Below are 16,642 nucleotides of genomic sequence, written 5' to 3'. Positions count from 1 at the left end.
TGCCACAGGCTTAGTTGTTCCATGGCATGTGGGATCTTCCCGGACCAGGGCTCGAACCCGTGTCTCCTGCATTGGCAGGCAGATTCTTAACCACTGCACCACCAAGGAGGTCCCTTACATGTGTTTCTATGCAACGTGTTTCATGTATATTGATTTTTATAGTAGAGGTTTGATTCGTTTTATGTTGTTTATTTATTTGGGGCTACAGTCTGATCGTTGGTATCTTCCATCGGCAGCACATAACATCTGGTTGTCTCTCTGAGAAGTTATAAGCTATTGATGGTCATTGCCTAGATTGATCAGTTGTTTGGGGCTTACACAGTGGTGATCTTCTGATTCTCTCAGTTCTTCTTCATGTTTCAGTGTAATAATTCTATAGTGGAAAATCTTTCCCTCACCGCAATTTCATTTTATTGAGGTTCTTAAAGGAAAGTAAGGATAAACTCTTGATTCTTTAATTTACCACTTTACAAAATAATAACATAGTTTCCTTGCATCCTCAAGGAACAGTGAGCTTTTCTTTCTATATCATTATGATTTCTTATCTCTCAATCTATTGTCATTATTATCCTTTTGATACTCAGATCGTTCCCTCTTTGACAAGTGGAATCTTATTCAAGGTGGCTGTAAGTCCTGTTGTCAAAACCCTTAACACATTTTATATCTCCCTTGCTCTCCAGTATAAAATATTCCAGGTTCCTCTTGTACATTTTCTGCCTAAGCTGGGATAATTGTTTCTCCAAATATTTTTTATCTTTATATAAACCGATTAATCAAACTTCTCTTATTGCTTTTGGATTTTGAGTTAGAGTTGAGAAAGTTTCCCACATTCCCAGGTTATAGAAGAAGTTACTCGTGTTTTCTTCTAGTACTTGTATGCTTGCATTTCTGATCCATTTAGGATTAATTCTGGTGCATGTTGTGAGGATTAGATCCAGTTTATTTCCTCTATACGACTATGCAGTTTTCTTTATACTTCTTATTTAAAATGCAGTGGAAATTATTTCCTCCACTGGTTTGAGATGCTTCTTTTATATAATAAAATGATAAATGCAGTCAGGTCTATTTCTGTTTTCCATTCTGTTCTATTGGCCCACTTGTCTATCCATGTGCCAGTACTGTACTGTTTTACTTATAGTGGCTTTGTAGTATATTTTAATTTCTGATAGAGCTAGGCTTCTTCATTGCTCTTCTTTTCAGGGTCTTCCTGGCTTGTTCACTCTTCCTAACAAATATCACCTAACTGTCAAGCTCTGGGAAAAAATAACCCTGTGATAATTTTATTATAATTGCAAAATAATTATAAAATAACTTAGGAATGATATTTATAAGATGTTGCATTTCTATATCCCATAGTGTTTCTATTTGTGCATATCTACATGTGTGCTTTTGTGGAGTGTTTTATTATTTCCCTCACATAGGTTTTAGACATTTTCTGGTACATTTATACCTAGGCATTTAACTTTTCTTTTGGCTCTCTTACCTGGGGTCCTCTCTTTCATTACAGCTTCTAACTGGTCTTTGTCTATGTGAAGGTTAGTGATTTTTTTTTAGATTAATTTTATAACCTGTTCCATGATTAAATCTTTCATTTTATTTTGCCCTAATTTTTTAGCGTTTTCAGACAGTTTTGCCTCTTCTTTTTCAATTCGTGTGTGTCTTTTCTTTGTCATCTAATTACATTGCTTAATAACCCCGATATAATGGTAAATATTTTGAGAATGGTCTGTACCCTTATCATATTTTAGACTTTGAAAGAAAAGTTTGTTTCCTCACTGAGTCGAGAGAACAATGATAAAGAAATATATTTATAGTCTTTTATATTAACCCACATATTTACATTTCTAGTACTCTTCATTTCTTCCTGTGGACTTGACTTACCATTCAGATCATTTCTTTTCAGCTTAAATAACTTCATCTAGTGTTTCTTGTAAGACAGTTCTGGTACCAATGAATTCTCCATTCATGTTTCTCTGAGAATAATTTTATTTCACCTTCATTTTTTAAATTCATTTATTATTTATATTATTTTTTAACATCTTTATTGGAGTATAATTGCTTTACAATGGTGTGTTGTTTCTGCTGTATAACAAAGTGAATCAGCTATATGTATACATAAATCCCCATATCCCCTCCCTCTTGCGTCTCCCTCCCACCCTCCCTATCCCACCCCTCTAGGTGGTCACAAAGCACCGAGCTGATCTCCCTGTGCTACGCGGCTGCTTCCCACTAGCTATCTATTCTACATTTAGTAGTGTATATATGTCCATGCCACTCTCTCACTTCATCCCAGCTTACCCTGCCCCCTCCCAGTGTCCTCAAGTCTATTCTCTACGTCTGCATCTTTATTCCTGTCCTGCCCCTACGTTCTTCAGAACCTTTTTTTTTTTTTTTTTAGATTCCATATATATGTGTTAGCATACAGTATTTGTTTTTCTCTTTCTGACTCACTTCACTCTGTATGACAGATTCTAGGTCCATCCACCTCACTACAAATAACTCAGTTTCATTTCTTTTTATGGCTGAGTAATATTCCAGTGTATATATGTGCCACATCTTCTTTAGCCATTCATCTGTCGATGGACACCTAGGTTGCTTCCTCACCTTCATTTTGGAAGGGTTGTTCTGCTGGGTATTAAATCCCTAATTGATAGTTCTTTCGTTCAGCATTTTGAACAACTTATTCCACTACTTTCTGGCCTCTATTTTTCAGATGGGAAGTCAGCTATTGATTGTATCAATGCTCCCTGGTATGTGATGAGTCATTTTTCCATCACTGCTTTCAAGATATATCTTTGTCTTTGACTTTCAACTGTTTGACTATGTCTGGGTTTGGATCTTTTATATTTATTCTACTTGATGTCTGATGAGCTTCTTTTTGTTTTGTTTTGTTTTGTTTGTTTGTTTTTTGACCATGCCCCATATTATTTCCCCAACCTGGGACCTTGACAGTGAGAGCATGGAGTCCTAGCCACTGGATCACCAGGGAATTCCCTCTGATGAATTTTTTGAACATTGTAGATTAAGGCTTTACATCAAATTCAGAAAGTTTTTAGCCATTATTTTCTCCAGTATCTTTCTCTACTTCTTTCTCCTTCTTCTCTCCAAGTGACTCACTACATATAGGTCAGTATATTTGCTGGTTCCCACAGGTTTCTGAGACTTGTTCTTTCTTTTTCTCTTTGTTCTTCAGATTAGATTATTTCTATTAATGTATCGCCATATTCAGCAGTTCTTTCTTCTACCATCTCAATATGCTGTTGCACTCCTCTAGTGAATTTTTCACTTCATTTATTCTGTTCTTCTACTCCAGAATTTCCATTTAGACTTTTACATAGTTTTGATCTCCTGATTGAAAATTGCTATTTGTTAATTTATTATTGTCATACTTTCCTTTAATTTCTCAAATATTATTCTCTTTAGTTCCTTGAAGATACTTATAATGACTGCTTTGAACTCTTCATATGGTAAATCCAACATCTGGGAATACTCAGATACATATTTATTGACTGCTTTTTTCCCTGACTCTGAGTCACACTTTTCCATTTCTTTGCAGGTCTCTCTCTCTCTCTCTCTCTCTCTCTCTCTCTCTCTCTCACTCTCTCTCTCTCTCTTTTTTTTTTTTTTGTTGTTGAAACTGGCCATTTAAAATAAAATATTGTAGTAATTCTAGTTTGCAGTTCTCCTACTACTGATGGTAACATTTAGGAAAACACCAGAGGTATTTTTTTCACAAGTAGAAAGATGAATAAATCCCAAGAAATTCACCATAATATTCAATTGTTCTCTGTATCAGTCATTTTTTAAGGCTACAGCTGTACCAAGGGAAACTAAACTGCAGTCTTTAAACTGACAACTATATCACAGTAGCATTAGAAAACAAAGTCTCTTTTGTCCCAGTAATCTCAGCTGCTTTTCAGTTCCTGTTTCTTTCCTGCATTAAACACTGAAGAGGAAAATGGTTAGATTGACTTTACATTAAAGTTATAGTTAATCTACTAAGGATGTATAGTGCCTAAAGGGAATAAATTTTCTAAGGATTAAATCAGTTTCATCTTTTGTTTACATTTTTATAGGGAACACCTAGAAAAAGAATTAGTTGACTTACTAGAAGGCACTCCATTTTTGGAATTGCTCATTTCATCACGGTTCAGCCCTAAGATCTCAAGATCTTGTGAGAGAATCATTACCATGTGAAGTATAAATACTCTTTATTCTTTTTTTTTTTTTTTTGGCCATGCCGTGCAGCATGTGAGATCTTAGTTCCCTGACCAGGGATTGAACCTGTACCCTCTGTATTGGAAGCACAGAGTCTTAACCACTGGACCACCAGAGAAGTCCCTAAATGCTCTCTATTCTTGTTCAGAGTAAAACCTTGGCTTTTCATTAGAACTTAGAAATTTACTTAGTAAATATCTATGCTGTGGCCGTGTGAAATTGTGATTATTCTGAAACTGGCCTGTCTTTATGTGACACCAGATTTTGTATGAAATTTCTAGAACTAGACCAGCTCCTCAACACTCTCTGGACTACAAATACCTGTATCAGAAAAGATAGAATCCATCAACTTCAAAGGAAACAAAACAACCTAACAATCCATGATTGGGCCTATCCTAATCTATCTGTACCCGAGGACCCAGAATCAGATGACAGTCCAGTTTCCTGGGATCAGGTATTGTCGTTATTCCTCTTGTACCATCATTTGCTATCGTCAAAGGAAGTAGCTGTGAACATTCTCTAAGAGTTGTTGAAAAGTTAAAGGATAATGTAGATTTCCTTAAATGTAAAAATATTCTATTTCCACAGTGTGGGCAGGGTTTTTTCTTTTTACAAGTGGGTCTCTATAGACATAAACTTGAGGTCAGGATATTTAGGAGAATGATACATATTACTCTTTCCTCCACTGGGTCCATACTGAATGCAGGAATAATTCATTCAGCAAACCTGTGAGCATTTACTATGTGCTAGTCACCATCACGGGCCACAGGGATAGATAACACAAATAGGCACGGCTTCTATGGAGCTAACAGGGTAGTGGGAGGATATAGACATTATACAGAAACTTACAGTGATGAATGAACACTTTAAAGTTGGATTAGATTATGAAGAGATTACTTTGGATTGTGAGCAACAGAGAAATATTGGTATAGGAGGTAGCACTGAGAAGGTTTTTGAGAAAAGGTGATATGTGAGCCTATAAACACGTTCATATTCTTATTTCCTAAAGTTGTGTTCCGAAGTACGTCCACTAGTCTACCTAGCTAATTCTTGCAAAGGGGCGCTGTGGTCAGATCTGACGGGGAAATACTGAAGACGTATGTTGCACTGTAGCCTATCCATGTGTCTGGGGAGGTCCTTTAGTAAATAAAATGCTTTATCTTATTGGATCAAGCATTTTTCAGACTCTGTTACACACAGAAACCTTCCCTGCCCTTCTTATTTAAACTCTTGAAAAATTGATATTCCATGATGATGGCTTACATTTAATGATGAAATTAATACTATGTATTAGAGACTGCACAGTTTCACCTGCATTCTCCATGCAATCATTACAACAGCGGCATGAAGTTAGGTTATATGATTGCATCCTACAGATCAGGAAATTGAGGCACGGGGCGAATAAGTAGTTGCTTAAGTTCACAGAAACTGAGGTATATACGTCGGTTGTCTGACGGCATATTCTGTGCTCTGAACAGCTATGCTGTTTGAGAAGTGTTGGTTTAAAGAAATAAAACTATTTCTGTTATTTATATCTTGGATGAGTTAACATTCCTATTGAGCGCAATCTGTATTTTAAAAGAGCAAAATTCCTTGAATATTTCTAGCAACAGTGAAGGTCGTTCCTGTAAGTTATGAATGATCGGGCATTATCACGTATTTTTGCTATGATATATTTTAAAAAGCGAATTTCTATTAATTAGGCCACATATCAAACGCATCAATTAAAGCTGATTCTTTCAAACTCACACTTATTGTATTCAACTGGAGGTAACAAGAGTTGACGCCTATATCAATCCTTATTTGTGAAGTCTCTTTAAACGTTTCTTCAGGGCCGGCTCTTAGAAGGGAACCCATTTGTCTGATGGAGACCCTATTTGCATAAAGAACGAAGGTTATTTCTCAAAATGTAGGTGTTACCTGCTTAAGGCGTGTATCTTCTAAGAACGGTAATAATCGTTTTCTGTGCTGATTCTGCAAGACAAACAAACAGCCTCTTTCTCAGTTCTTCGCTGTTCCAACACGTCACTTCCTTTGTGACTTTTGAGGGGACCCTAAGGTAAGAGGCTAGATCTGGAGATCCTGCCTACATTGTTTAGGCTGGTGGTCCTCAAAGTGTTGTCCCCGCACCAGCTGTAACGGCAGCACCTGGGACCTTGTTGGAAATGGAAATTCTCAGGTCCCACCCAAGAAGCTACCGAATTATACCCTGCAACTGTGGAGTTCATCACCCTGTCTTTTAACAAGCCCTCCAAGGGATTCTCAAAACTAAAGTTCCAGAAGCAACACTTGAGAATGTGTTTGTAAAGTTTCCACAGGAATCTGATGATGTCAACACGAGTGTACAAGTATGTTGAAATTTTATGTGAAGGACTAAAGCTATTTCAAAGGTTATTGACGGGATAATCTACATTTCCATTCCATTTTCTTCTTCATTAAAAACATTTCGTCTACCAAAATTTTATAGGATATAATGAATCCCCTTTAAGGACATTTGTGTTAGTGATTTCAGAAGAAATGTAATGCAACAATAACCTAAATAGTACAGGAACAGCAAGTAAATATCAAGGGCATAGAAGCTTATAATAGAATAACCTTACTCTATGAGAAGGTATTCTAAAACTAGAAACTATTCAGTTCCTTGACAGTGAACTGCGGGAAGATGCATGGCATTCTTTTCATGTTTATCTTTCCACTCTCTTACTTCCCAGGCAGGCATTTTTCAATGAGAATGTTTATTACGAAGGATTCATTATCAGAAGCTTGTTGTTAGTTTCCCTTTATTGTTGCCAGTATTTTTAATGATGAAGTAATTCTATTCCATGATTAATAAATGATACAAAAGAGACTGTTGTCTTTGGTGTAAATTGTTTTGATAAAGGGAAAAAAAATCACAAGTTTAGCTTTTCTGCTGCTGCTTCTTGCAGTAGAAAACTTTTGGAGTTCTTGCCCAGTCCCCTTCTGAGAAATGGCTTTCTCACCCACAGTGCTGGGTCCAGAAGCCGTGTTTGACGAGCATGGTCCCACCTCCTGTCTCGGGGGCAAAATTGATGGAATCGAACGGGTATTTGACCAAGAAAACCCATCTATAGCTTTGCTGAGCCAATCGGATCTGTCAGGATTTGCAGACTCAATGCAATCTTGGGTTCTTGGATGGAAAGGTCACCTTAGGGTCAGGGCTTATATGGCCATGTGTTTATTAAAGAGAGAAGACCAGATTTTGAAAGGAAGTAGATGTCTGCAGAGGGAAACAGAAAGAAGAAAATACTAAGCCCCAAAGAGACAGAGGAAAGTCATTGGTTCTAATTTTCCAGCTTCCGGTTCAGTTCCTCTTGAAATGTGGCTGTCCTTCCCATCTCAGACATCCTCTGTAAGCTTCATGCATCCTCCCCTTGGTGTCTGCTGGTTTGAGTAGGTCCTGTTCCATGCAACCAAACATCTCCCAATGAAGATAAAGCTTTTTAACCCTTGGAATCATCCCAAAGGATTTTTGTGGGGGAGAATCCAGCAAATGTGTCATGATTTTCTGATTAGCCATGTGCCTTTGCTTAAAATCCCTACTTCCTACAGCATGGCAGATCAGACAATCCTTGTATACATCACTGACTTTTTTAAAGATACCTTACTGTAACTAAAGATCACACTGATCTTGCATTGGGGTCTTATTTCAGTAGAAGACACGCATTTGTGCTAGCGAAACTATACACCCTTCTCATCCACATATGAAAACTTTTCAGTGTAATTTTTGATGCACAAAACGTCAGCCCTTAACACTTCTGAAATGGACAGATGCTTTGAGGCAATTTTGAGAGACCCATTTCATTTGTTGTCTGTTTCTACTTCTTATCTCATAGATATCCCTATACAATATGAAAAAAATCACAAAGATCTAGATAAAAATTAGTGAAATCAGTAGGCAATAACAGTGATTTCAGTTGTTTTTGTGGTAGAAGGCTGTCAAGGGGCAGAGTTAGCCATATCGTTCAGTGTTTACACACCAGCAAGTTGACACAGCATTCACTTTTTAAAATATTGACTTCACTTTTATTGCTTTTGAAAATGCATGTTGCCTACAAAGGCTTGCTAAATCAGAGAATGTTAAAGACGGTGACCTCATTACCTCAGAGCTCCTGTTTATCCTGTGAAGTCTTAGCTTTGTTAATGACACAAAGCCATCCCCCCTCAAGGTTTCCTTAGGCTGCTGGTTAGAACGCTCTCCAACACATTGTAAAACACGGTGCATCTCTTCAGGAAAGAAAAAAGTGTGCAAAACTCCTGCTATATAATACTCAGAATGAAAGTGAGATATAGCTGCTTTAATCAGAGGTGAAAGATAATCCTGGGGAATTATTTATGGACAAAAGGCTTCAGGGAGACTCACCTAGTAATGGCTTCGTGTGGAAGGGTTGACTTGAACCCTTCCACTCAGTTCTGACTCCTCAAGAATGGTAGTCGATGGGGAATTTGGTTCAGTGCTGAGGATGGTAACAGTGTCTGCTCTTCCTCCTACAGACTTGCTTCTCTGCTGGACAATTCGTGGAGATATTTCTACAGAACAAGCTTTCAGCCATTTCTAAGGAGGACTTTAAGCAAATGAGTCCAGGAATCATCCAGCAATTGCTGAGCTGCTCTTGCCAGCTTCCCCAGGACCAACAAGCAAAGCTGGCACCCCCCGCTCCGGAGAGTAAGTTCTGGTTCTTCCCTCGGAGAGCTAATGCACACAGTGTATGCGATAATGATGGTGAGTGAAGGATACGTACCATATACCAGGCACCGCTCTAAGCATCTTAACATTGGTCAGCTCATCGAGTCCTCACGCAGTGCTACCAGCTAGAAATTATTATTATTATCCTCACTTTAGAGATGAGGAAACTGAAGCACATAGAAGTTAAGTGACTTGCCCACGGACACGCGGCTGGTAAGTGATAGAGCTGGGATTCAAACCCAGACAAGCTGTTTTTAACCACCTATGCTATACTGCCTCTCAACGAATATTTTATATTTTGTGTATAACTTAATATAACTCAAGTTTGTTCCCTGTATTTGACTCAAGCGTGGACCAAGTTCAAAGTCCATAGTTGAGAGGTGGCCTGGTATATGAGAAAGGGCATCGGGGTTGGGATCAGAAATGCAGAGCTGAGTCATGCCTTCCTTCCCCAGCCAACTCTGTGATCTTCAGCAATCTCTTTATATCCCAAGCCCGTCTCTTTCTCTGCACAGTGGGAAGCAGTGATAGTACAGGGCTTCCTATCCATTTCCACACTATGGCACACAGTAAAAATGAAGGCACGTTGGGGTAAACCAAAGAGGCTGTTCTGGGATGGAGGTGACCAGTGCAAGGAGGTGCCAGCCTCCCGGTTGTGGCTGGCGGCCCCAGGAAGCGAAAGGATCAATATTCACGCTCACCTGTGACCCATAACGTCACTGCAGTAGGTGAATACTACTTTAAGACTTCACAGTATATACCAGTGAAGTTCCAGTGGGCTGATGCGCACAAAGATGCATTCTGGAAATTTAAAGCACCTGACATTGAAAAGTCAAAAGAAAAAAAATGGTGGCCTAAAAGCATCTATGATGGATAGTAAAAATATGACATTTAACTGTATTAAAAATATTACCGGGCTTCCCTGGTGGCGCAGTGGTTGAGAGTCCGCCTGCCGATGCAGGGGACGCGGGTTCGTGCCCCGGTCCGGGAAGATCCCACATGCCGCAGAGCGGCTGGGCCCGTGAGCCATGGCCGCGGAGCCTGCGCGTCCGGAGCCTGTGCTCCGCAACGGGAGAGGCCACAGCAGTGAGAGGCCAGCGTACCGCAAAAAAAAAAAAATTACCATTGATCTGAGGGCCTTACATATTTTTCAGAACTGCTTTTCTTTCTCTTTGAGGTAGTCTGCAATGCCCATCATAGCAGAATTGTTCAGTTACTTATTTCTAACTCATAATGGATCCTACATCGAGTGATTCATTTGAAGATTGTGAACAAAAACATGCCAGGTCTATATATCTAAAACCCCACGTTCACTGAGAGGAAAAATAGCTTCATTAAAAGTGAGCAGCTAAATAATTCAACACCTTGTGGTCAGTGATGGCTCAAAAATGGATCTGTATTAACCAGACACCTCCCTGGCACGGGGTCTGGTTATACAGGCCAATTGGAAACAGGGTTTTGGACTGAAGATCCATGAAAAAAGCTTAATTCCCTTTTTAATTAACTTCTAGACCCTTCTAGGAAATAGTCTTCCTGAGAAAAATCCAAACAAGTCATACTCACTAAAGAACCTAGAAAAACAGCACCGTCCTCAATTTAAAATGTTGCATCATATAACTAAAGAGAAAGGTTTGTGTTGTTGGCCTTCTGAAATTACAGGAATGTAAGACGTTAAAGAGAGGACGACACAGGGAGACGTTATTAAGAACACAGTGTTCAGTATGCTGAAACGCAACCTCTAAGCACCACCTTCAATTGAATTTCCAGGAAAGAATGCTATGGCCGTGTAGAAATCGTTTCAGACCTGTTCAAAGAAGCTGCTCAGGATTGGTTAAGAATTTAGTTGGTAGGTCCAGTTCTGTTGTAAGGATGGGAAAGATTTATATCAAATCTGACTCCAGTCAAGAAAGATTTACAAGCTCCGAAGGAGTGAAACATCCTTTCTCTTCCAAAACCGTACTGCAGCTGCCCTCAGGACAATGGGGAGAGTAGAAGAATTAAAGAACTTGAAACTTTGCCTTTTGCCTGGGAAATGTCAGCCCCTGATTTGTCCTTGTTGAGTTCCTGACATTTTCTTATCTTTTGTAGCCACCATAAAAATGTGGCAACTTTGAACTTCATTAGGCACCCAGGTGCTCACGTTAAACTTCAAATGTCTTTAATTTACCTGTTAGTCAAGAAGAATCACTTGCCCACTGAGAGTCTGTTTGTGGAAGAATGGGATGTGAAACTTGGTTAAACATCTCTAGGGATTTTTTAACAACATAGGTATTAAGTTAGAGCAAAATAAAACCTCTAGGCAGGTGTATGATCATTCCAGTCTATTCCTGTTATGTTTGTTAAATGTCGTAAAAAATACTTGCACTTTACCATCTCAACCCTTTCAAGTGTACGGTTCGGTAGTATTAAGTATTTTCACATTGCTCTGCAACAGATCTCTAGAAATGCCTCGTCTTGCAAAACTGAAACTCTGTATCTGTTGAACAACAGCCGTTTTGTAGATTTCCTAGCAGCGAAGGAGTAGCGGTGAGAGTGGGAAAAATCGAAGTGTGAAAGTTTTTTGCCTCCTCTGAGTACACTACCAACTTTATTTTAATGTTCGATCTCTGTATAATTTAGAGCTTGTAATTCGATAAGGGTCCTCTTCACATCACAAGCCTATTGTCATCTTACCAGCTAGTGTCATTAACATGACCTACTGTGGAGAATGACTGTCCCAGAAAGGTACAAGAATGATGAGGGTGCAACATCTTCAATTATAACACCTTTTAAGATGGGAATTTATTAAAATCCACAATGGGCTTTAAGTGCAATAGTATGATAGCTGAAACTGTTTGATTTTGTTATCTGTCTGTAGTCACGAAAGGAAATGATGGTTTAATTTTGTAATTACCTACCTTCCTTGTTTACAAACCATTTGGCCTGAAATTAGTAACTTCTAAGTTGAAACAGAGTATTCGCTCTGGATATCTGCAACCAAAGGAAAATGGTGGGTGAATACTCTTTATTCCCAAATCATATATACTTGACTCTGAAAGCCATTTCTTTTTCTTAATCTTTCTCTTTCTCTTTCTTCCTTTACCCTTTTATTTCTTCTCCCCTCCTACATATTTGTTTCTGTTTGAATAATTGTAAAAAATTGCACTTTCTGAACATTTAAAAAATCGAGAAGCTTAGAAATACAGAATAAATTTTAGGGGTTATAAACACTTATTGCAATAATCCAAAAGGTAGCCTGTCCAAATTTATATTATCATCCATTACACATTGACTGATCCGTTTTTACCAATGCAATCGCTCGTTTTAGTCACTGAGAATAATAAACACTTCTGACACTACAAATAATTTTGAGAATTTTTGTGAGAAAGTACTCATTTTGTCCACAGATATTGATCTACAATGGCCCAAACTATATGCTCCTTCTGTAACCTTGCTTCCTTGCCTTCAAAATGTTTAAATGAAATTAAATGACAAATATTACCAGTGTCTGTCAATAGAGGTTGTAGTTTAAAGTGAGAGAAATTATTTTCTTTGTGGGTAGGAGGTAAGCTAGCTCCTTGCTTGCTAGGGTGATTTTTTCCTAAGGGGTAGTCAGGATAACTTCAAAGCCACGGAGTAATTTGGAGAAAGCCTTTTCATTCTTTTCCTTCCAAATTAAAGCCTTGAAACCTTTTACCCAATATAGCACTCACAAAACAATTTTGTATCCCTATCGGTTATAGTATAGGCTGGATTCTTCTAGCATGTTCACTGGCAGAGGCCCTCATTGGGGCTCTGACTGTTTTGCAATCTCCTCTTTGGCTCAGAATATGGCTACAGCACCATGGCAGTGACGTTGCTCACGCTGGGCTCCATGCTCGGGACGACCCTGACCCTTTTCCACTGCTGCGAGGAGAGCTATCGGCTCATTTTACAGCTGTTTGTGGGTCTGGCTGTTGGGACACTTTCTGGGGATGCTCTGCTCCATCTGATTCCTCAGGTAAGTGGCTATTTTCCGTTTCAGATGGAGTGTTTCTAATTTCTCTTTACTTTGTGCCACTGGAGGTGTTTATGCAGAGTTTCACAGTGACGTGGATGCATAGATACAGTGGCCAGTGTTTTCTGTGATAATCAGTATTATTTCCCCAAAGCCCTTGTAGGAGAAAAGAGATGATTAATCATTAGATCCACCAGGTTATTCTTACTTTTGAAATTTAAAAATACGTGATCAGATATGGATTCCTATTAACAAAAATTCAGGAAGTGTACGTATCTATAAATAAAAACGAATGGGCTATAAGATGTACTGGTTTTTCTCCGGTGGCCCCCAGCCCTCATCAGATCCATGCTCTGCTCTTCTCAGCCCCTGAAGATTGCACCCCCTCAGCTCTCTTGCAGGCTGGATTGTTGTTTGAGTTCCCCCAGTGGGTGCACAACAGAAAAGCCAGGGCAGGAGGAGAGAGTGGCAGGGGGTATCTCTTCCCCACTCCCTCCCTCCAGCACTAGCTCTAGAAGCGGAGGATTACAGGCAGTAATACACCTCCTGCAGGAGGCCTCCTCCCTAACTTCGTCTCCCATGGAGCTTCAGTAATTGAGCTTCAGTTATTTCCAACCTTTGCCCTTTGCCCTTTCAGCCTTGAGAGTGATAATGGTTCCCTGGGGTTTCCGGTTTCCGGGTGTCTCATTATCCCTCGTTCATACCCTTGACACCTGCCCGCACCTCTGTCATAGCACCACCATTAACCTCTCTTCGTTTGAACCATCAAAATGAATTTCTCTCTCTTGCCCAACTATTAGCATCTAGATTTCCTTTAAGAAACATGCAGTCTCCAGGAAGCTGGCTCTTTGCTGAAGTTTTCAGAGGCTCATTTGTCAGAGATGAAAGGATTAGAACCAGAGATGCAGAAGAGTTCAGGGAGAAGGGTCTTCAGATGAGGTTATGTATTCCTCCTGAAATCTCTCATGATGGGTAATGCTGAGCCAGTGATTTCCCCCACGTCTCACAAAGTCTGAGATGTTAAAAATTTCCACAAGCCTCTAGCAATTTCCTGCAGGGTCCCTCTTGTTGCTTAGAGGCTCAAAAATTATTACGTGTTCTGAAAGTTGCAAAGTGAGCATTGGAGAAATGAAACAAGCCATTATTAGTTTTAATTTCCCGTATAATCTAATTTTCAGGAAATATTTCAGGGCTTAGTGGTTTGAGGCGGTGGCCGAAGCCTGTTTCTAGGTCACTGCAGTGGGTGCAGAGCTGTTCATTGCCCAGGATCCTGGGAAATAGCAACAGGATCTTAAGGCTGCCTGGGTCTCCCCGAGTGGGAGAGTACACAGCCCAAGGCAGCAGGGGTGGACGCTGTGGGGAGTGGGACTGTCCACCGACCCTCCAGAGACATATTTACAGAGGGAAACTTAGCTGGGTTTCGCTTAGAAGGCAGTTGCTTTACTTGAGGAAAGAGAGGAGGACATAAATTATTGGGAAGAGGAAGATAGATGCTGTACAGGTGTGGTGGAAAGCTAGAAAAATCAGTGGTTCCTGAATGCGATGCACGGCCAGTGTTTAAAGGTCTGCACAGAAATGAGAAAAATCCCACTGTCACGATTTCCTCTTTTAACTAGCTGCATTGATTCAACTTGAAGATGTACATTTGATTCTGAGATTGTGAGGTTTTCCTCTGTTTTCTTTTCTGACATGACAACATCCTCTGTTTTGTGACATAATGGTAATTCCAAATATTAGGTGCCTGTCCTTTTAAGTCTTTACCAAAAGAAAAAGTGGACTAACCTGTATATGTCTTTAGTTATGTCCATACACTCAATGTGTATATGGAGATCCATACATACACTCACACATGTGTACATATGTATCGATATGTATATGCATATGTACATAAATACCTATACACTATTTTTATGAACATATACACATAATTTTTTTCTTTTCTAAATTTAATGGTTAGTAATATCCTAAATATTGAAACCACAATATTTCCCAAACTGTCTTCTCCTGGGGAGGGAATATGATACATTCTGATTTACTAGCTCACAAGAAATCATGAGGTCAGCAAATGGCTGAGACAAGCAGTGGGATGAGTCAACGAGAGGAAAATTCCTAATGCTTTTCTAGTATCCTTTTGTGTCCCGGAGAGCTGACAGTATTGCTGGGCATACAGGATATGCTCAATGGAAAAAGTCCTTCAGGTGGATTTCTTACTTATTTGAGCATTTATTAAAAGCTTTCTTTAATTGCTATGGGGAGAATAAACCCTGGATGAAATGTATCTTTATATTTGTTTTGGATATACAAAATATTGATTTGTTATAAAGCATTGCTGTGCAAATTGGGATGGATTGAACTGGAAAAAAATTCAGCTAAAGGACTGAGACTGTAGGAAAATTTAGGCCACTTGCTGAAATAAGCTTAGGCTTTCGTCTACTCATCAGCAGCAGCTTTTCAAAGCTCTCTTTTTTCACATCTTATTTGGCCACGATTAAATCACATAGTGGAAGTATTCATACATCTAAAAGCAAACTGGGCTTTGGATGAATTCAGGTGTTGTCATGGGGTTCCCCAGAATGGAAATTGAATATATTTTCAACAGTGGACCTACTAAATAATATTTAAGTCATCAAAAGTTATTTCTTTCCATCTCTTTTCTTTTTAGGTTCTTGGTTTACATGAGCAGGAAGCCTCAGAGTTTGGACATTTCCACGAAAACAAGGGCCATATTTGGAAACTGTTGGGATTAATTGGAGGCATCCATGGATTTTTCTTAATAGAAAAATGTTTTATTCTTCTTGTATCACCAAGTGCCGAGGTATATTTTAAATTTTATTTATCTTTTATGTTAGGGCTTCATGATATTTGTCTTTTATTTCAGAAATACTTGTTCAAAAGTAATTAACATCTTCATGAGGTTGTCCATTTAAGGGATGGGACTCCGCTTTCTAGGACACACAGATCGTTCTGAGAGCTTCCCTATAAGCATGGTTATTAATTTTTCAAACATCTGTTGCTGGCCCATTACTATACTTATTACAGCCTCCTTTTTGACCTCCCTGGCTAGTTTAGAAAGAGGAGAATATTTCATGTCTGAGAATGAAGGGGTTTAAAGGCCTAGCTACCAATCTGTGTTTTGGGTATCTTTCTTAACGCAAAACAAATTAACAAGCAAACAAAAACTTTGAAAATTCCGAAAATTATGCATCGTTTTCTATCTTAAGGACATTTAAAAGTATGCAAACAAGAGGCTCAGGAGTGGGAATTCCAGCAGATCTTTTTTTCAGCTTGAATAATTGCTTTCACTGTGTCTGCATTTGATCAATTTCTACATATATGATGAAATGTAAAATGCAGTGTGGCTTATTTTTAGATTTTGTTTCTTTTTGCTCTTATATGTTACCCTATAAGAAAATAGATGAACAGTTTTGTGGGTAGTTAAAAACATAAATGCTTGTAAACAAACAAACAAACAAACAAGCAAAAAACTCCAGGAGACTAAAATAAACTTTCCCTACAAAGTCCTGGGATTCTGCAGTCTTCATGGTTTTCTACTTATTCCCTGATTTTCTTCCCATTCACATACTGTAAAATGCTTGTACTCAGGGCAAACACTACTATCTTTTAAAAGACTTTTAAACAAACTTTTAAACAAGCAAACACTACTATATTCTTTTTAACTCGGAAAACAAGCCTTTGTTAATTTCTATTAATTAGGTCTTGTAGGTATAAGCAGAAGCAATATA

The 16,642-nt window shown here is 38.8% G+C and overlaps 1 protein-coding gene across 3 annotated transcripts in view; it reads left to right on the top strand.

The window, feature by feature from the left end:
• SLC39A12 (solute carrier family 39 member 12) overlaps positions 1-16,642 on the top strand; it is a 69,357-nt gene that overhangs the window by 17,387 nt on the left and 35,328 nt on the right. For all 3 annotated transcript variants that reach the window (XM_032623304.1, XM_032623303.1, XM_032623302.1), the window contains exons 4-7: positions 4,500-4,672; positions 8,731-8,902; positions 12,730-12,902; positions 15,562-15,714. In XM_032623304.1, coding sequence (XP_032479195.1) covers positions 4,500-4,672; positions 8,731-8,902; positions 12,730-12,902; positions 15,562-15,714 — 671 coding nt within the window. The remainder of the gene's footprint in view (positions 1-4,499; positions 4,673-8,730; positions 8,903-12,729; positions 12,903-15,561; positions 15,715-16,642) is intronic.

This window comes from Phocoena sinus, chromosome 2 (genome assembly GCF_008692025.1).
Source record: "Phocoena sinus isolate mPhoSin1 chromosome 2, mPhoSin1.pri, whole genome shotgun sequence".
NCBI lineage: Eukaryota > Metazoa > Chordata > Mammalia > Artiodactyla > Phocoenidae > Phocoena > Phocoena sinus.
The sequence above is the reverse complement of the archived record's forward strand: the minus strand, read 5'-3'. Positions and strand labels throughout refer to the sequence as shown.